A 20,391-nucleotide genomic window follows, 5' to 3' on the forward strand; every position below is an offset into this window, starting at 1 on the left:
AGATTTTATGCTGCACCTATGCTATTGCAAAATGAGAACAATTGTGTAAATCTCCAATTCCCAATGGAAAGGAGGCCTGAAATGAAAGAAAAGAGAGTTGGAGAAGAATATATTCACTAACATAATTTCACATTTGAAAAAAGAACAATTATTTTTGAACTACCAACTATACAAAGTAAGGCTTGAACATATCTTCTCAACTGGGAGGGTATAGGTTAAAAAAATTGAGAAACCCTGGTTGTAAAATGAGTCTCCTTAAGAGCCAGACAGAGTGATATCTTTGGCCAGCCAAGCCTTTCTGTTATTCCCAATTCTAAGTAAATCTCACAGGATGCATTCTTAAAGTATAATATATGTAGGAAGATAAAATCTAAAATATATATTTGGGTTTTGAATATTTTGAAAATGGACAAGAAGGTAAATGCCTCCAGGCATGTAGTACCACTATAAATCACCCTCTGAGCCCAAGTCTCAAAAACCCTTATATTCCTTAGAGTGCTGACACACCTAGATGCTTGTCACCTGATGAATTCCGTTGTTAAAGGGCCCTCCTCGAGCTTAGCCAAGACCTGTCATTTTTTGTAATGTTGTCTTTCCTAGATTATATATTTAAGTTCAGCTGAAGAATGCATCCAGCTGGCTGTTTTCTTTGGTATAGTTGTGGTTAACTTCCTGCCTTTGAAGTGTGTTGTCCCTGCTTTTCCTACGCAATAGAAAAACCTTCTTCTGACTCAAAAATTATCAACAGATCATCAAACTTCCCCTAAATATGAAGCAAAGATCAAGTTTCATGACTAAGCATTTGAGTATTTTGATCTTTTGATTGCAACCTGAAAAATCTTCTGATTTCTGGGAAGATCAGAGATCAGAGTTTGTTTTTTCAGAATACAGAAATAGATATCAAATCTATTTTATTCTTATCTCGCTTGATTTTCCTTCTCCTTTAGAGTCTACTAAAGTAAAAAATTTCAAAATCTACTGATAATAATCATAGACCTTTAAATTTCCAAAGCTGAGAACATAAAGATGTTCTAACTAATACATTCCCCTAATTTCACAGAAAGCAATTAAATAATTTAAGGTCACCCAGCTCCTAGAGATAGGATCAGAATTTGAGTCTTTTATTTTTTTGGGGGGTAGGGGTGGGGGAAGATTAGCCCTGAGCTAACATCTGCTGCCAATCCTCCTCTTTTTGCTGAGGAATAATGGCCCTGAGCTAACATCTGTGCCCATCTTCCTCTATTTTTTCATGTGGGACGCCTGCCACAGCATGGCTTGATAAGCATCCGTAGGTCCACGCCTGGGATCCCTGGGCCGCTGAAGCGCAGCACGCACTTAACTGCTGTGCCACTGGGTCAGCTCCTGGACTTGAGTCTTCTGATTCCCAGGCCAGTATGGGATTAGGGGTTCATCCAGTCAGTTTTTTTCATGGTCCATTTGCTATGGGCAGGACCCCATGTTGCCACTGGAGGATGCACTGGTAAATGAAACAGACGTGATTCCTGGCCTGGTGGAGCTTAACATTTGGTGACAGGGACTGACAATAAAGCAAGCAAACAAACATTCAAGTAAGAAATAAGAAGATAATGGGAAACTTTGATAGTTATCATGAAGGAAACTAACAGGGTAAAGTAACAGAGCATAACTGGATTGGGGGAAGATAGAGGAAATTACTTAGGGTCAAAGAAGGCCTCTCTGAGAAGGTGGCATTTAGGCAAAGATGAGAAGAGCAGGAAGGACTCAACCAAAGAGAGAGAGAGCGCCATGAGGAGTTGAGAGCAGTCAGTCTCAGGCAGAGGTTCAGGAATGAGTTTTGCATGTTCGAGGCAGTGAGAGGAGGCCAGGGCAGCTGCGGTGACCAAGAGGCTGAAAAGGAGGCAGAGGCAGATGAGCCGAGGTCTGGGAGGCATTACAACTGCGCTCCTCCAAAGTGCATCAGGAAACCAGAGGATTTTACTCACAGGAATGACCTGATCCAGTTTATGTTTTGGGGGATTTTTTGCAGGGAAAGATTCGCCCTGAGCTAACATCTGTTGCCAATCTTCCTCTTTTTTTTTTTCCCTCCCCAAAGCCACAGCATGGCAACTGACAGACGGATGGTGTGGTTCCAAGACCGGGAAGCAAACCCAGGCCACTGAAGTGGTGAGCGCCAAACTTTAACCACTAGGCCATCAGGGCTGGCTCTGATTTATGTTCTTAAAGATTACTTTGATGTCTATGGACAGTAAAAGTAGTAAAGGCAGAGACATATTAATTTTCTTATTGGAGTCACACTAAATTTGGTAAGAAAAGAAAGCTAGCTTCTCCCAGGCATGGTAAATATGTTGTCTATGGAAATATTAGGCAACAACTTAGGTCATTTTACTAGGTGATTCTAATTGAGAATTAGTTGCCACTACATCCTTTCAATTATTGTTATTGTGAAACTCTTCAAGACTGCAGAGTATTCAGTACTTTACAGAGAAGAAAGTTGATCTTTGCCAATATAGAACTAGGCAAATAGAAATATAGGCCAATGGAGGCCAATGGCCCAGTGGTGCAGCGATTAAGTTTGCACGCTCTGCTTTGGTGGTCTGGGGTTCACCGATTCAGATCCTGGGCGCAGACCTAGCACTGCTTATAATGCCATGCTGTGGCAGGCATCCCACATATAAAATAGAGGAAGATGGGCATGCATGTTAGATCAGGGCCAATCTTCCTCAGCAAAAAGAGGAGGATTGGCAGTGGATTTTAGCTCAGGGCTAATCTTCCTCAAAAGAAAAAAAAGAGGGGCCAGCCCGGTGGCACAGTGGTTAAGTGCACACGTTCGGCTTCGGCGGCCTGGGGTTCGCTGGTTCAGATCCTGGGTGCAGACATGGCACCGCATGGCAAGCCATGCTTTGGTAGGCATCCCACATATAAAAAAAAAAGGAGAGGAAGATGGTCACGGATGTTAGCTCAGGGCCAGTCTTCCTCAGAAAAAAAAAGAAAGAAAGAAATATAGGCCAATGGAAAGAGAGCAGGTAAGCACATTAATGTAGGTAAGAGTAAAACTTATCCTTTGGGACTCTCTGGTCAGTTCTAAAGCTCTCTTCTCCCACCATCTCTCCCTCTCCCTGTACTTGCATGCGACAAACCCATCACCTCTGGTGTTACAGCCACATCTCAAAATCTTCTGTGATTTTTTTTTTTTGAGGAAGATTAGCCCTGAGCTAACATCAGGTCCTCCTCAAGAGCATTTAAAAAAGATCAGCTAGGAGGGGGCCATCTTACACAACCTTGAAATAACAAGAAAGCTGAGCAATTCCTCAAAGATAGGATGGAGAGAAAACCCAGGAGGACCAGAGAGAGATTCTCATTTATGCTGGTCCTACTGAGGGCCTATTATGAGTCAGAGGTATTAGTGCCATGGAGATACAGAAATCTCCTATTTGAAATGATTATTGAAAAAATTACCTGCTACTGTAAGGAGTGTTGACCACATAAGCTGAAAACGTTCAAAAAGAAAAGAACCAGAGGGGCTGGCCCCGTGGCCGAGCGGTTAAGTTCGCGCGCTCCGCTGCAGGCGGCCCAGTGTTTCGTTGGTTCGAATCCTGGGCGTGGACATGACACTGCTCATCAAGCCGCGCTGAGGCAGCGTCCCACATGCCACAACTAGAAGGACCCACAACAAAGAATATACAACTATGTACTGGGGGGCTTTGGGGAGAAAAAGGAAAAAATAAAATCTTTAAAAAAAAAAAAAAAAAGAAAAGAACCAGAGGCAGAATAGTGGACAGGACCAGAAAGGAAATTCTGGGTGGGAGCATCAGTATGAGCAATGACATGCACATAGGGATATTAGAAAATAGAAAAAAAGCTTCTGCACATATTAAGTGATCAATAAGTGGTTACACATGACATGCTTAGAGCGTTAGGAAATAGCAGTAGTGGGGGATAATGTTTGATGAGAGGAGCTAGATTAAGGTGAGCTTTGGAAGTCAGGTAGCAAGGTTTCATCAGGGCACAAGACAGACTTGGTCAGCCAGGGAATAGACACATTATATCAACATCTGGAATACTGAAAAAATTTTGGTACCTCTAAAAGGAGAGAGAGGAAATACATGAACAAATTGTAAAGCAGTTGTGAGCAAGCAGTGAAGCTTAACTGAGCCCTTGCGGTGTGCAAGGAATTAGGCAGCGAAAGATTTAAGACATGGTCGGTTATTGGCCAAATCAACTATGACACCTCTGAAAAAGGAGACGGCATTCGGACATTAAAAAGAACGTATCCCTTAAAGGTATATGGTATAAAGGTATACCTCTTAAAGGTATATGGAGCAGTCTTCACGTGAGTGTTAAATGAAAAAAGCAAGAAGCAAAACAAGCTTATCTGGTGCGCTGTTTCTAAGAACATAGATGGGCTCTGGATGGATACACACAACACTGGTCACAGGGGTTCCCTCTTAGGAGAAGTAGGGGACTGGGGAGGAATGAAAAAGGACTGGCTTTTCACCATATTTTCTTGTGACCCTTTTGTATTTTCTATCAGATGCACATGTTGCCTATTCAAAAACAACTTTTGGAAATCTAAAACAAAAACTCAGTTCTTTTTCAAAGATGCTCACCATTTCATGTCATGGATCCCGTATCCTAATTTCACCTGTTTCAATCAAAGTGTGAACTTAACCTCTACAAGTGTACCTTTCCTGCATCTAGACTCACTAGTCATAGTTGATGCTTCTCTCTACTCCTGGCTGCCTCAGCAACAACAGAAGCAAGAAAACATGAGAAAATGAGGTCCTCTGGTCCCTGTAAACTTTTTATCTACGAGGGCTGCCTGCCTTCTGCCTCCTGCCTTCTACATTATCTGATTCCCCTGTCTCTTACTGAACCCACCTCCTACGGGGCAGTGACATTTTCTTAAGTTGAGGAAGATGAAGGAAGTTTTAAAAAAGAAGAAAAAAAAGCCCAGAGTTTGGCCAAATGTGCTCTTTCAAGCTCCTGCTTGAACTGCGTATTTCCTCTCAGCCTGAAGGAAATGCCTTTCAGCAAGAAGGGTGTTTTTGTCTCCAGTCCACACAGACCCAAACTTTTTCTCTCATCACGTGCCCGACTGAGCCAGTCGGGTGCTCTGTAACACGATCACGCTGGCCAGCCTCCTGACCCACCCGAGTAACAACAGGATTAGGCAGCAGCACAGCGACAGCAGCCACCGAGGCAGGGGCTGAAGGGGAAGAGGAAGCTGGCTGGGACCTTGGAGGAGCTGGGAACCGGCCCACTGCAGAGCTGAGCTGCAGGGGAAGGAGAGCTGTTTGCCAAGGTCAGGATACATCAAAGTTCACGTGAAGAAGGGCAAAGGGTGTTCTTACTTCTGCCGCCACTCTGTCCTCTCCACTTACAGTACAGGTGAGATTTGCCTCTCAACAGTGTCCTGGGGTGTTTTCTTAGTGTGCAGAGTCCCCTCCAAGTCTCTTGCTAATGTCTGCCTCTTCTGCCTGTGTTTGTACCATCTACTGCTTCTGTAGTCTTGTTCTTCTGGCAATTAATGGATCATTCTGTCAAATGGACTGGTTTTGGCTTCGAACTATGTGAGGGAGAAACTCCCAAATCAGAACTCAAAAGAGGAAAATTTAACTGGAAAAGACTGTTGGGAAGGTACTGTGGTCAAAATGCTTCTCCTCTCTAACCTGCCAGGGTCACCTGTAAGGAATGGGACCAATTACAACAATCTTAAAGTCCTAAGATAAATGGGTGGGCTACGAGCTGGTTCTGATGCCATGTACTGAGATTTATCCACAGTGGCTCTGGTTTAGAATTGCTGGTGGCCTGGTGATACCTATGGAAGGGTAAGAATATAGCGTGTACGGATGGAGGTGAACCATCAGCCAGTGGTTTTCAGGGTGCTTACACAGGCCCTTTGGGGCTTAAGGCAAGCAAGACAGGATACAGACTTGTGGGTTGCTTCAGTTTCATGTGCAATTCCAACTAAATTTTTCTGATTGGGATATAAAGATTCAATTCAATTTGGTAAAACAGAAATGCTCTGAGCATCACCTTCTGACGTTAGAAAGGAAAGTTGTTAGTGCAAGGGAGAGGAGCTGAAATGTTCAATAGCAAATGTTGGACGCATCCTGAGAGCAAAAAACAATGCTTTTTATTCATTTATCCCTTCTTTCATTTATTCAGCAAATACTTCCTGAGTATCTGCTTCATGCCAGGCTTATGTTTGGTTCTGCAAATCTTAGTAAATGAGACGGGCAGGCTCCTTCTCACAGGCATGCAATCAAGTAGGGCAAGTAAACTCTTAAAGGATGCAAGTGCCCCGCAGCAAAAGCAGTGCAGGGAGCATTGCTCAAACTGTCCAGAGAGAGCCATGTTACTCTCAGAGTTTAACCTTTTCCTTCATGCACTTCCTCTTCTTGAATGAGTATTTTTTCCCTCCATAATAAAAGCATCATGGCCAAGTGATTAAGTTCAACTGCTCCACTTCGGCAGCCCAGGATTTTGCCAGTTCGGATCCTGGGCGCGGACACGGCACTGCTCATCAGGCCATGCTGAGGTGGTGTCTCACATGTCACAACTAGAAGGACCCACAACTAAAATATACAACTATGTACTGGGGGGATTTGGGGAGAAAAAGTAGAAAAAAAAAAGAAGATTGGCAACAGTTGTTAGCTCAGGTGCCAATCTTTAAAAAAAAGAATAAAAAATTTAAAAATGAATAAATAAAAGCATCACTTACGTACAGACCTTGGTCATAGCAGCTCCTCCAAACCCTCTTACCAGAGGCTTTAAGCTGTGTAATTACGTTTCAGGTCAGTTTCCGCAGCCCTGGAGACAGACTGCTCAGCTTTTTCCAAGAACACAGACTGCTTGAGAGCAGAAGCTGGAGTAACCGGATTCCAGTCCTCATGTCTGTGGCCCTCTCCCTGTGTCATTGCCCACTTATGGAGTAGAATATCTGCTGTTCCAAAAGCACACGTAGCACCAGGCAAAGTGTTGGGAAGCCTGTGAGTTTGGAACAAGTCAGTTCTGCTATCTAGGCTTATCTCCTTAGCTATGAAACAGAAGGGGGAGACCAGATGATCCGTAAGCGTTTTTGTTGTTGTTATTTTTTAATCTCCTCTAAAAGTAAATGATTCCAATAATTTCACAAGATGTTTATGAAGAAACAATGCACATTCATGTAAAGATGATATATCTTATGCCTATAAGATACCTATACCTGTAAAAACATTCATCAACCATGCAGAACATTCAGGAACCTGGAATCTGAAAGAAAATCTGAAAGAATCAGGCTGTAGACAAGTAAAACTTAAACTATCTCTACTCCTCCCACCCTCAACCCATTCTTCTGTCCCCGTATTCAGATTCATGAGGTCATGAACATCAGATGTAGCCTCATTACCTACAGTGTAGCCATTTACCTACATTGAGGATTTTGCAATAAAAACATTGCACATTCAGAATCATCTGCTTTCAAAAGAACCACATTGGGGCCGGCCCTGTGGCCGAGTGGTTAAGTTTGCACGCTCTGCTTAGCTGGCCCAGGGTTTCACTGGTTCAGATCCTGGGTGTGGACATGGCACCACTCATCAGGCCATGCTGAGGTGGCATCGCACATAGCACAACCAGAGGGACCTACCACTAGAATATACAACTATGTACTGGGGGCTTTGGGGAGAAGAAGAAAGAAAAAAAAAAAACCACATTAACAGGTATCTAATTTGGATAATCTCACAATATATATCAAATTCCCTTTAAGGGAGAATCAATTCATTGTTGTACTTGAATATTTACTTTTAGTGCATTTTATTTCTTTCCCAAATGCATTACCATCATAAATACTACTTCATATTCTCTTCCTACATACTTTCTCCTTTGGAAAATCAAAGTTGTATAGTATCACTTTATTAAATAGGTCATGTCTTATTCATCTTTGTATCCTCTGTGACTAGCATTGTATCTGGCACACAATAAACGTTTTTTAAAAGAATGGTTAATATTTTAGAGAAAAAATATTCTATTTTTCCTTTAGTATTAAAAAAACATACACACACAATATCTAATCCATTATTCATGGCTAATAGAGACCCATCGCATTCCTTTGTGTCCCTTTAGAATCCTGATGCCCACGCTGCATTCATCAGCATAAGCACATTCTAGACTTTTTTGCAGACTCAGTTGGTAAATAAGCACTGAATTCAAGTTCGGCCACCAAATTGCTGTGTAATTTGAAACTGAATACTGAATATCTCTGTGCCTCCATTTCTTCATATGGAAAATGGGGGCATCAGAATAGATGAGCTTACGACAACTTCCTGTTCTTAGATGAGAGCCTTCAAAAGATAAGAGAAAAATCAGAGAGAGGAAGCACAATAAAAATGTAATGATTATAGTACTTATATTAAATTTTTAGTAATTGTTGATTTTGTTTGCCAAAATTTCTAACTTGAGTGCTACCATTGGCAAACAATGTCCAGGAACTTCTTTGGGTAAGGACACATCTGCCCACATGTTTGAGGTCTCCTCTGGAGCCTTTCTGACTCCCTCTGCTCACTTAAACCTAAAACATGTCTGCAGGCAGGTAGAGAAGCACAGAAAACAAGCTGCTTTGGCATAAAATATTCAACAGAATGATAGTTTGTGCGGCTTAGAGGAGTCAGCTACCTAGATAAATATCTTGGGAGATAGCATCAGGGCCTACTGACCTAGCCAAAAGAACAAATGGCATGTTAGAAAGTTCTTCATTGCTTCCAGTGAAATCGGATGTCAACAGATAAATTCTGTGACTCCTGCAGTCAAAAGGGCTTTCCCACCACCGGAAGATAAACAGTCACTTTCCCTTTGACCAGGTTTACATGACCTTGTTCCAAGGTCAAAATTACATATCAGCCTCTAATCACTCAGTCTCAGCAACACTCAGTTTCTATAACATGGACACAGCGGCCGTCAGCACCCTGCCATTTGGCATCAACCACAGCCATCGTAGTCTCGTTTAGTTTTTGTTTTTACTTTTAATATCTGGTTCTGTTTACTTATACTCTATCCCCAACCTGCATCTCAGAAGAGTTTGAGATAGTTTCCAATAAAAGGATATATACAATAGAACAGCTACAAATAAGTAAAAACTGATAAGAAACCAGGCACTCAATAAATACCTTTTGTACTGTTTTGATGGGTGTGGAGGGTGGCGATGACCTGTAGAGAAAAGAACCAGGTGCTTTATTGCTATGGCTTTGCTTTTGGACTATGAAAAATTAACAAAAAAAGACAAGGCAGAGCACTCGTTCTTAATCATAGTTATCTTTAATAATCTGATGAAGGCTATGGATCTTTCTACACTGAAAAATGAACATGAAAAACTGGCATACAATTTCAGGGAAGACAAAGATTTCTCAAAGCCCTTCAGGAATTGAAATTAATCTGATTTAGAGTAAAGGGAAAGCAAATTAGAGTAAAGGGAGAGCTAATTACCAATTTTCAATCAAATGTTTCCTATGAATGGGCATTGAATACATTAAAAAAATTTTTAATGTGTCTGTAATTTTCTGAATACATACCATTTACTCATGGTACAAAATTCAAAAGGCAAAAAAAAAAAAGAAAGACATATGGTAAAAAGATAGCCTCCCTTCTACCCTGGTCCCCAGCCGGCCAGTTTACCTCACCAGAAGCCACCATCTTAACCAGTTTCTTAGCTAACCTTCCAGTGATAGCCGAATATTCTATGCATTATTCTATGCATACATAAGCAGCACACACACACTCATACACATATACACACACGCACACTTGCATATGTTCCACACATTGTTTTTTCACTTACTCTTTCTGGAGAGTACACACAAAGCTGCCTTATTCCTATAATGCCTGCAGAATGTTTCATTAGTGGATGTACTATAATTTATTAAACCAATCCTCTATTGATGAAATTTAAGTTGTTTCCATACTTTAGCCATTAAAGACAATATCACAATGAACATCCTCGTACACATCATTTTTTATATACAGAATTATATAATAGAAGAAAAAAATCCCAAGAAGTGTAACTGAGCATTAAATTTAACTCTGAGCTTACTGGCAGCCAAAGCAAAAAGGGGTGGGGGGGAGGAGGACACCAAAATGGTTGTCTAATTTTTTTGCATTCTGCAAGAAAGCATACCACTTCTTCCAAGGAGGAAAACTTCTGTGCACTAATGTCCTTATAGGAATTTATCATCTGTATCCTCATAAAAAGTACACTGCTTTTTTTGAAGAACTAAATAATGGAGTAAGAAATATCTTTAATGGTAGTTTTAATATTCGTGAAGCAGATGCTCATATCTATCTTGATTTTTTTTAAAAGTATGGTCTGACTAAAACCCAGTGTTCCTTGAGTCAGCTAAAATAGATCTGGGAGGACAAGTTTCAGTTCTGAGGTTGAAAACCATGTATCCAAGAGCAGAGAGAAGGCCCAGGCATTGATCTCCTTTAAAGATTTCTTGGGTATATCCTGCCCCACTCAGCATTTTCTTAGCTGTGGCCCAGACCTGTAGCCCAGAACTTTCAATACGGATTTTGGAATGATGGGTTTATGTATCTAGACTGAGAGTTTCTCCTTCATCTTTGCATCTCCAGGGCTCCTAGCCCATAGTAAGTTTTTCATAAATGTTCCTGGAAGGAATCAAAGACCACATCTCATTAGCTTCACAAGCTCTTGGCAAAGAGAATGGTGATGATAAGCCTAGGTTGAGATTTTGATTTGTAAGTGAAGTTCCTATGGTAGGACATGGCAAAAAGAGTCCTGGAAGCTTAAAAAAACAAACCAACCAAAACTCCCCTCAGCTTCCTCCCCAAACAGAATGGTTATCTCAACAGGGTCAACAGAGCCTCTCACACTTCCTAACAAGCACTGAGGAGGGAACCCATGGTGACGTGAAGGTTCCACCCTCTGCGAGTGGTCTGCACATGTTCAGATATGCACACATTCTCCAAGTCTTTCCCAACTTGAGGTGTTTTCTTTGACTTTCGGTTCCTTGTCATTGAGACACTTGATAGACCTAGCCCCAAAGATACCTAGCACCACTGCCTTTCTCATAATGATCTGGGCTTTGGGGGTCTCCCGGCAGCAGGCAAACTGCAGGATCGAGAATGACTCTGCCTTGTGCCAGAATCTTTCACCTTGTGAGGGTGAGTTCTCATTCATCTTGAGGATGTGGGCCGAACTGAGATAGGACCAACAGAAATTGCTCAGGACGATGCAGGTGGAGAAAATCATTATTTAAAAGAGAACTCTTTGTAATCCTTATAAGCTCAGATTATTAAGTAACATTTGCTGTCCTGGATGTGGGGCAGGGTGTTTGCCAGAGGTTGGACTGAGACTTCCCGTCCTGAAGTATTCACTCAACTCTTTTTCTGGAAGCCTCAGATGGTACAGAATGTGACTGTGGAGGCCCCCTAAGACTCCAGTAAGCAAAGGGACCCTGCTGCCATCCTGTATCAGAATAAGGAGTAATGCTTACAGCTCCCCTCTGTTACTTCTTTCCTAGGTTTTCATGAGAACTCACAGTGAGGTAGAACCCCACAGCTACAAGCCACAACAGGTTCCCCTGCTGGTGGCCAGGCAATAGAGGGAGCTGGAGGAGGAAGCAGTCCTGGCAAAGGATCAGATCACAGGGCTACAGAGTGGCTGAAATCCATTCCCCTGCCTCCAGGTGGGGGTTAGGCTGACAGCGCACCAAACATTCTGGTGCCTTTTCCTAAATCAGATGCTATTGCCCTGGCTGGGTATCAAATGTCCCAGTATTTCTCCCTGAGAAGCTTTTCCTCTGAGCTGACTGCGTACCTTCTGCTGTACTGTAGTTCACAGCGGGGATGGTGAGCCGCTTGCTAACACCTCCTTCTAATGTCCCAACTCCTCAAACCCTTGAAGGCACTTTCTAGGTCACCATTCTCTCTTCCTTTCTCCAGCCTAAGTAATCTATAAGAAACATGGATCAAAGGGAAGCAGTATTTCCTAAGGTCATAGCTGGTAAACATGCATCCAGAATAATAAAACCAAGTACAATCATAGACAAAAAATAAAATATCCTTACAGATTTTGGAAGCTGGGCCCTGATTCTGGTGCTGCCATCTGTAAACTCCGGGGGGGTCACCTGGCCCCCTTTGTCTAGGTTTCTTCATCCTTGTCACATGGCAGGACCAGGTGACTTATAGTGTTCCTCATCAGCCAGATTATGACACCGTTCAGTAGGGACAGTAATAAGTGTTGGTGAGGATGTAGAGAAATTGGAACCCTCATACATTGTTGTTGGGGATGTAAATGGCGCAACCACATAGAAAACAGTTTGGCAGGGGCCGGCTCCGTGGCCAAGTGGTTAAGTTCGCGCGCTCCGCTGCGGCGGCCCAGGGTTCGGATCCCGGGCGCGGACATGGCACCGCTTGTCAGGCCACGTTGAGGCGGCGTCCCACATCCCACAACTAGAATGACCTGCAACTAAGATATACAACTATGTACGGGGCCGGGGCGGGGTTTGGGAAATAAAGCAGAAAAAAAAAAAAGGTTGGCAACAGTTATTAGCCCAGGTGCCAATCCTTAAAAAGAAAAAAAAAAGAAGATTGGCAACAGTTGTTAGCCTAGGTGCCAATCTTTAAAAAAAAAGAAAAAGAAAACAGTTTGGCAAAAGGTTAAATAGAGTTACTCTAGGAGCCAGCAATTTCACTCCTTATCCAAGATAAATAAAAACATATGTCCACGCAAAAACTTGTGCATGAATGTTCATACATTATTCATAATAGCCATAAAGTGGCAATGCCTCAAATGTCCGTCAATGGAAGAATGGATAAACAAAATATGATATGTCCATATAATGGTATGTTATTTGGCAATAAAAAAGACTGAAGTATAGATACATGCTACAAAATGAACAAACGTCGAAAACATTATGCTAAGTGAAAGAAGCCAGTCACAAAGGACCCCATGTTGTATGATTCGATTTATACGAAATGTCCAGAATGGGAAATTCCATAGAAATAGAAAGTGGATTAATGGTTGCCTAGGACTAGAGTAGAAGGGGGAGAGTAGAGGCACCGGACATTGATGGCTATGGGATGCAGGCTTTCTCTTTGGGCTGTTGAAAATATTCTAAAATCAATTGTGGTGATGAATGCACAACTCTGTGAATATACTAAATGCCATAAAAATGTAGACTTTAAATGGGCAAATTGTATGGTATGCAAATTATACATCAATAAAAATACTTTTAAAAAGAAAGAATAAGAACAAGTACAATTTTAAAGTCCAGATTACCAGATTTTATAGTCCTGTACAGTCTGTGCATAAGTGTGGGGGACATATTTTTGTAAGTGTCTTTGACAGTACTAGAATTAGCTTGTTGTAAATGAAACTTACAAATCCTTAAAACTTAGATCAAAAATCTAGTACCAAAGTACTATGTAATCTACTTAGAATTAAGGTTTTTATTTTTCGATTCAAAGTAGTTTATCTCTGTATGCATTGACTTGTGGTGCGTAAAAATAAAAGCAGGGAAAAGCACACTTATTATGTTCATATGGCCCAAAACATCTCATTTGGCATAAGTAATGGACAATGCCATTTTTGTCTGTTTTTTGTTTATTTATTTTGCTATCTAAGTAGAGATGCAATTGGTTTTTAATCAGTGTTCATCACCTTTTAACATTGGAATTTTTTCTAGTAGTCTAATGACTACTGTTTGGGTTCCTTAAACAATATCCTTTTTGTTTGATCATTTTCTTTTTATATAACTAGGAAAATTCTGCAACATCACATTAGAAAATAAAAATGAGCAAATCTTATTTTCTCCATTTTTTAAGTATTCCCGTTATTAAGACTCCCAGAATGATTTATCCTGTCATCCTTTCAAATAGAGATCTCACACACATTCCTAACGATTCTCCTTCTAGACAATTCTTGTTAGGCTGTAAATTTTAAAAGGAGGTTATTGCATGGCATTCATATCCATTTACTTCTCCCACAGAACTGTTGACTGGTTTCAGAAAAATCTTGGTCCTTGTTTTTAAACCAACCAACAAATAATAACAAAGAATACAAAATTGAACCAATTCAACTTAGAACTACTCTTTAAGTCCTGGTTAAATCATTCTTTTATCTTACAGCAACAACTCTTTAGTAAATTGAAGAAACGGAGAAATAATAAATAAGTTTTTAAAAAGCTTCATAACATATTTTTGTAGTTGCTGGACCTCATATCTCTATTTTTTTTTTTTTTTTGAGGAAGATTAGCCCTGTGCTAACACCTGCTGCCAATCCTCCTCTTTTTGCTGAGGAAGGCTGGCGCTGAGCTAACATCCATGCCCATCTTCCTCTACTTTATATGTGGGACGCCTGCCACAGCATGGCTTGATAAGCGGTGCATAGGTCCATGCCCAGGATCCGAACGAGCAAACCCTGGGCCGCTAAAGTGGAATGCGCGAACTTAACCGCTGCGCCACTAGGCCGGCCCCTGGACCACATATCTCTTGCCCCTCCCCTCTGCTACTCTTCCTTTCTGGTGTTTTCCTGGCTATTCTTGCTTATTTCTCCATATAAATTTTAGAATCTGTTCATCTGATTCCAGGAACAACAATAACAAACAAACAAAGCTGTTGGCATTTGTACTGAGATAAGTTTGATTTTAAAAATTAATTTACAGCTAGAAGGACCTGCAACTAAAAGTATACAACTATGTTCAGGGGTGGGTATGGGAAGATAAAGCAGAAAAGAAAAAAAAAAAAAGATTGGCAACAGTTGTTAGCTCAGGTGCCAATCTTAAAAAAAAAAAAAAATTAATTTAGGGGGAACTCTTGCTTTTATAATGCTGGGTCTCCCACCCAGCCACATGCTGGGTCTTCCCATTTCTTCAAGTCCACTTGCGTTGCCCTTCAGGAGTATTTTAAAATTTCCTCATCTAGATTTTCTACGTTTCTTATTAAAGTTACTAGGTATTTTATCTTTTTTGTTGTTGCCTCATCCATCATTTCTTCCAACTAGTTGTTTATATGTATATATGAAGGCTATTGATTTCTGAACCTTAATTTTATATCCTACTAACTTATTCAATTCTATTATTGTTTGTGATAGTTTTGCAATTGACTGTCTTTTCCAGGTATACCATCATATTATCTAAAAATAGTGATAATTTGATGTCTTCCTTCCCAATTCTTTACCTCTGCCCATTTTCTCTCGTCTAATTGCATTGACGAACACCCCATTTAATGTGGTGATAGTGAACATAATTCTCTTGTTCTGGACTTTAATAGGCATATGCTACCTTAAATGCTAACCCCAATTCCAAGCCCAGTTCCTCTCTGTCCCCACCCTGAAGCCTCTCCTAGCCATTCCCTTCCCAGTCACTGGGCTTCTTCTACCATCCTATATTGCTAGGTTTTGTCCCCACTGGACTATAAGCAATCTGAGGGCAGTGGCCTGGTTGTATACTTCCCTGTGTGCCCCACAGCATCTACCCAAGTCCCAAGGGCCTTGCACAGAGTAGGTCCCCAACAAACCACGCTTGGCTGATTAAATTAGGTGAGGTGAATTTCATTGTGTCGGCGCAATCTCTTCCAGTTTCAGAGACTTAGGGAAGTGCTATCCCGAAGCAATTCAATCTTCCAGTTTCCATTTTCTGCCAAGAAGACGGGATGGGAGTTGGGAGTGGGTTAGAAGGATATTTTCTAGAGCCAGGCTCTGCCTCCTATACCTCAGATGATTGCCAGTTTCCATCTCACTCTCCTACTGTCACCGTTACCGACTCATAACACAGAGCATATGTAGCCTGGGTTGGCAGTAAAGTCCCTCAGAACCACCTCAGCAATGAGTCTAAAATGCAGTTTCCTAGGCTCCACACTCAGAGATGCTGATTTGGAGTGTAGCCTGGATATCTGGGTGTCAGCAAACCCTGAGGTGACCCTGATGTAAGGATTCCTGAGGCACATCTGAGGAAACACTGGCTCAACAAACCGAGTCCTCTGCTTGATTCATCCTCTGCACATATGCGAAGCACCTACTGTGTGAAGGCTCAGGGAAAGATACACAGCCTGTCCTTGTGGCACTTACCACCTCCCAGCGGAGGTCGCAAGAGTGGGAGACACTATTGTTAGTCCCATTTTACAGCTGAGGAAACAGGCTCAGAGAGGACAATTTGACCAAGGTCACAAAACTAGTAAGTAAGAGTCATAATGCAGATATGATCGTGCCAAAGGTGTCAGTTTCCAAAGCCCACTGTCTTGATGATTTCTCTGTATAACTACACGTATTGGTTGAATCACGTTGGACAGTTTGCATAATGCTTCAATTTCAGTCAGGAAGACAAATCCAGCCCATGTGTGGTAACCCGACTCTGACTCCACAGAGGTTAAGGAAGCTGTCCCAGAAAGTCAGGGGCCGAGTCTTGGCTGCAGCCGTAGCTCCTCGGGGCCCTAGGCCATCGGCATTTAGGGTGATGTGGGCTCAGAGGGCACATTTCTTCTGAATGAGACAGGGTCATACTGAAGCAGAGAGTGAGGCTATTCAAAAGAAGGATTCGCCACAGCCCATCTCCTAGATAGCCAATTCCAGGCAGACAAGGTCCCATTGCCAACCTCCGGTTTCATATTACAGATGCCCAGACCAATTCAATCTCTGGAGGTGGGACCCAGACAGAGGTGGTATTTTTTTAACTCCCCAGGTGATTTTAATGAGTAGCCGGCATTAAAAATCACTGCTAGCCATTCACCTTGACTTTCTCCATTCCCTATTTCCTTGGTTGCATGTGAAAATGCAATCCAGACTCACCTGTGTTTTCTTATTCCAGATGAAGGGAAAAGCTGGAAGTATGCTACATGAGAAGCAAAAGCAGGTAAACACCAGCACCCACCCACCCACCAAATTGGTGAGAATGCAGCCAGTCATTCTTTCCATATCTGCACCTGCTGGGGGACCAAGGCTTAGGGGCAGCTGACACACTGGTGATGTGCTCATTTTAATAGCTGAGCAGAGACCACTTGACTCCAATATGCCTTGTAACCAAAGCCACTCTGCCTACAGAGGGAGCACGCCTGCATAAGGGTAGTTGAAAAGCCCAGTAGCTGTTTTACCATCGTCTCTTGGGCCTTAGAATGCCCCATGCCTCGGGCCTCTGGAACCACCCCTTCCTATAACTGCTCTGGGGAAGAGAGAGAGGCCTACTGAGGGCTGGAAATTGGGGCTGGGAACCAGCTCTTGGCCCCAGCTAACTTCTGCGCTGCCTGCTCCTGCACTGCACAGAGCCCTTTGTCCTGTCTATATTCTCTTCACTTGGGCTGCTGGAGAGAGAGAAAACATGATAATCCCTGAAAAAATATCTAATCCTACACATAAAATTGAGGTTTTAAATTGACTTAGCCTGATTTGATTAAATTGAAATGAAAAATTACTAGTGAGTCTGGAAAATTTCCTGAAGAGGGTCTTCTTAATCCTAAAAAAGGAATAATTGGAATAGCCTAAAATAACCTGTCTGGAAAACTTGGGGGTGGCCTTTGAGTGGCCTGTGTAGGAGAACAAGTTCGTCTGGTCCTGCCGATTCAGCCCTCAGAGAGAGAGAGAGAGAGAGAGGGAGAGAGAGAGAGGAGCTCATTTCCAGAGCTCAGGACCCCAGCGAGCGCTAGCCCTTCAAAAACTTTTCACTGACTGTGGAAAATGACATTTCTTTTTGGTCTTTTGATCAAAAGTGGGACAGGACGGGATAAGCTGAGAAGAAATGATTCATTGCAGATTCAGGTTGCTCTGAATTGATCAATTAAAACAATCTGCTCCTTCAGATCCCAAAGGTCTGGATTAAAATGTAGCATCCTACTAGATCAGCCTCCCCCACAACACCCACCCCTCTACCCCCTACAGGGCCGGAGTCACTAACTGCAGGTTAGCCCCAGCACACACCTGTAAGGACCACCATCTCCAGTTCTTTCCTATGAAAGAACATGAGCAGACTCTATCTGGGCTTAGAAACAGAACGTAAGGGACGTTTGTAATTCCTGTCCGTGGTACAGTAGAAATTGGTGACACACCTGGCAGCCAGGGTTTTCCTTCTCCAAACCTGGGACCTTCTTTTTTGACCATCAAGCTTGCAATAATCTCTGCTTTAGGCTTTTGGAGGCTCACATATAAGGACCTCCCAGTGATTGCCAGTGACCTTGTCACCAACTGCTACCTGGAGGATCTCAAGGGTGGGTTTGGGTATTTTAGTTGTTTTTCCAAGTTGTTCTTTTTCCTTTTGTTATGTTAAGGAGATGCAGTCACCAACAACCCTGAACCAGACCAAGCCTTACCACAAGAGCTACGCCTGTGACCTTTGCCTTATTTCTTATGCTAAGCTCTCTGCAGGAGGCGCTTAGGCCTTATTACCATAACCTGCAGTGTATTTGGAAGCATGTTTTCCAGCTGAGCCTGCGCAAGCGAATACCCACCTCTCCCTTTTGAATCTTCATTCCCCACCTGAAATAAAAGTCCCAGCTTGCCTTTGTTCGGGGACACCATGACTTTGGAAATGATGCCTCATGGTCTCCTATTTGTCGCGAATATACTTGACTTTGTGAGACGACTACTTGTGGTGGAGAGTCTGATTTGACTCGCCAGGAGGGAACCCCCTTTGGTTTTGGTAACAGTCTGTTCTTTGACCCTAGAACCACTCAACGTCCTGTGCAGCTCGCAGCCCAGACTAATCTCCCTGGAAGGCAGAAGAATTATTGAAAGTCAGAATGTGTGTTCATTCACTCTTTCCTTCAAGGGCAAGAGGGTGATGGGGATGGTAAAACGGGCCAGGCCCACGAACACAATGACGTTCCTACAGCCTCATCAAGGGTTCTGCAGATCCTTCTGTGATGGCCGTCTCAGCTTGCCTGCCCACTGGAATTAGCTGGGGAACTTTACAAAATATGGAGACCCAGGCCCACCTCAGAGGATCTTATGTGCTGGGGTCAGGGAGGGGCCTGGGCATCAGGATTTTTCAAAGCTCTCAGGTGATTTCAGGGTGTAGATAATGGGTGTCACTGGTGATGTAATCCCATTGATGCGGGGTCGGTGAGCTGAGGAGTCAAAAGAAAGATTTCTTGAGCTCTCAAGATCTGGCAGTAGTGCTCTTTTATTTAGAGAATAGTGTGGAATAGCATGGGGACAGGACCCATGGGCAGGCAGAGCTCCTGCTGCTTCCCCGAGTTGAGGGTTAGGGCTAAATTTAAGGCATAGGTATGTGAGTCATCTCTTTACGAAGACAAAGGAAAGAACATGAAAAAAGTTAAAATGGTATCAGTGCAGGTGGGGTCTGGTCGTTGGGTGATCCCATGACTTTTAGACAAGAATCAAATCGGATTAAGTAAAGGTTAGAAAGGTTAGAAGCCACCACCCTAAATCAGTTACATGAGATTGCCAGACAGCAACCAACTTAAGTTCTTGCCTCTGGCATTAAGAGTTTCTAGAGATAAGGCCGAGTTTCTAGAGATAAGGCCGTCCCCCTTCTTCCTGGCACAGAGAGGGAGGCATCTTTACAGATAGCGGTTTCCCTTAGAAATGTAAATCTTTCCCAACAAAGGGACAAGGAAGCAAATTCCACTCCTTGGAGCCTACTTCTCATCTGTAGTTTTAAAAGTAACCAGCCTAAAAGTCCTCATCATAAACCGCTTTAAAATTAAGCAGCCTAAAAATCCTCATCACCATGACTGCTGGAGGGCTCACCTGGCCTCAAAGTGATGAAATTGCCTGCTAGTTTCTCTGGAGTCTGGTTTGTTCTCTTCCCTCCCTCAACCTTGAGCTCTAATTTTCATAAACACACCCATATGCAGATGGAAAGTTCTTGACAAAGAGCCTCCCATAGAAGCTGGGAAAAGGTCAGCAGAGTGCCGTGCCGGTGTCACTCCTGTCAGTCCTCAGCAGTGAGCAGCATATGAAGGCAGGAGGCTAGCTGGGGCCTGACACTTTCTTGTCCTCCCCTAGGAGGGACACATCTGGGGCTCCATGAGGAGGACAGCTTTCATCCTGGGCTCTGGCCTTCTCTTGCTTGTGGCCTTCTGGAATTCAGTCACATGGTGAGTCTGCTCAGCCAACTTTAATTCAGGACCTGGGAACAGTGTATGGTGGTCTGGGAGCAGTGCGGTGGTGATCTGGGAGCAGTGTGGTGGTGATCTGGGAGCAGTGTGGTGGTGGTCTGGGAGCAGTGTGGTGGTGGTCTGGGAGCAGTGTATGGTGGTCTGGGAGCAGTGTGGTGGTGGTCTGGGAGCAGTGTATGGTGGTCTGGGAGCAGTGTATGGTGGTCTGGGAGCAGTGTGGTGGTGATCTGGGAGCAGTGTGGTGGTGATCTGGGAGCAGTGTGGTGGTGGTCTGGGAGCAGTGTGGTGGTGGTCTGGGAGCAAGCAGTGTATGGTGGTCTGGGAGCAGTGTATGGTGATCTGGGAGCAGTG

At 43.0% G+C, this 20,391-nt stretch overlaps 1 protein-coding gene across 3 annotated transcripts in view; it reads left to right on the forward strand.

The window, feature by feature from the left end:
* Positions 1-20,391, forward strand: part of FAXDC2 (fatty acid hydroxylase domain containing 2) — a 42,993-nt gene that overhangs the window by 1,132 nt on the left and 21,470 nt on the right. The window contains exons 2-4 of one of the 3 annotated variants that reach the window (XM_044777754.2): positions 4,511-5,367; positions 16,776-16,820; positions 19,928-20,019. In XM_044777754.2, the coding sequence (XP_044633689.1) occupies positions 16,776-16,820; positions 19,928-20,019 (137 nt within the window). In that variant the 5' untranslated portion in view covers positions 4,511-5,367. Of the gene's footprint in view, positions 1-4,510; positions 5,368-16,775; positions 16,821-19,927; positions 20,020-20,391 lie in introns of those variants that run through there. The other 2 variants (XM_044777757.2, XM_070517171.1) reach the window with 2 other exon arrangements.

Source organism: Equus asinus, chromosome 9 (assembly GCF_041296235.1).
Source record: "Equus asinus isolate D_3611 breed Donkey chromosome 9, EquAss-T2T_v2, whole genome shotgun sequence".
Taxonomy (NCBI): domain Eukaryota; kingdom Metazoa; phylum Chordata; class Mammalia; order Perissodactyla; family Equidae; genus Equus; species Equus asinus.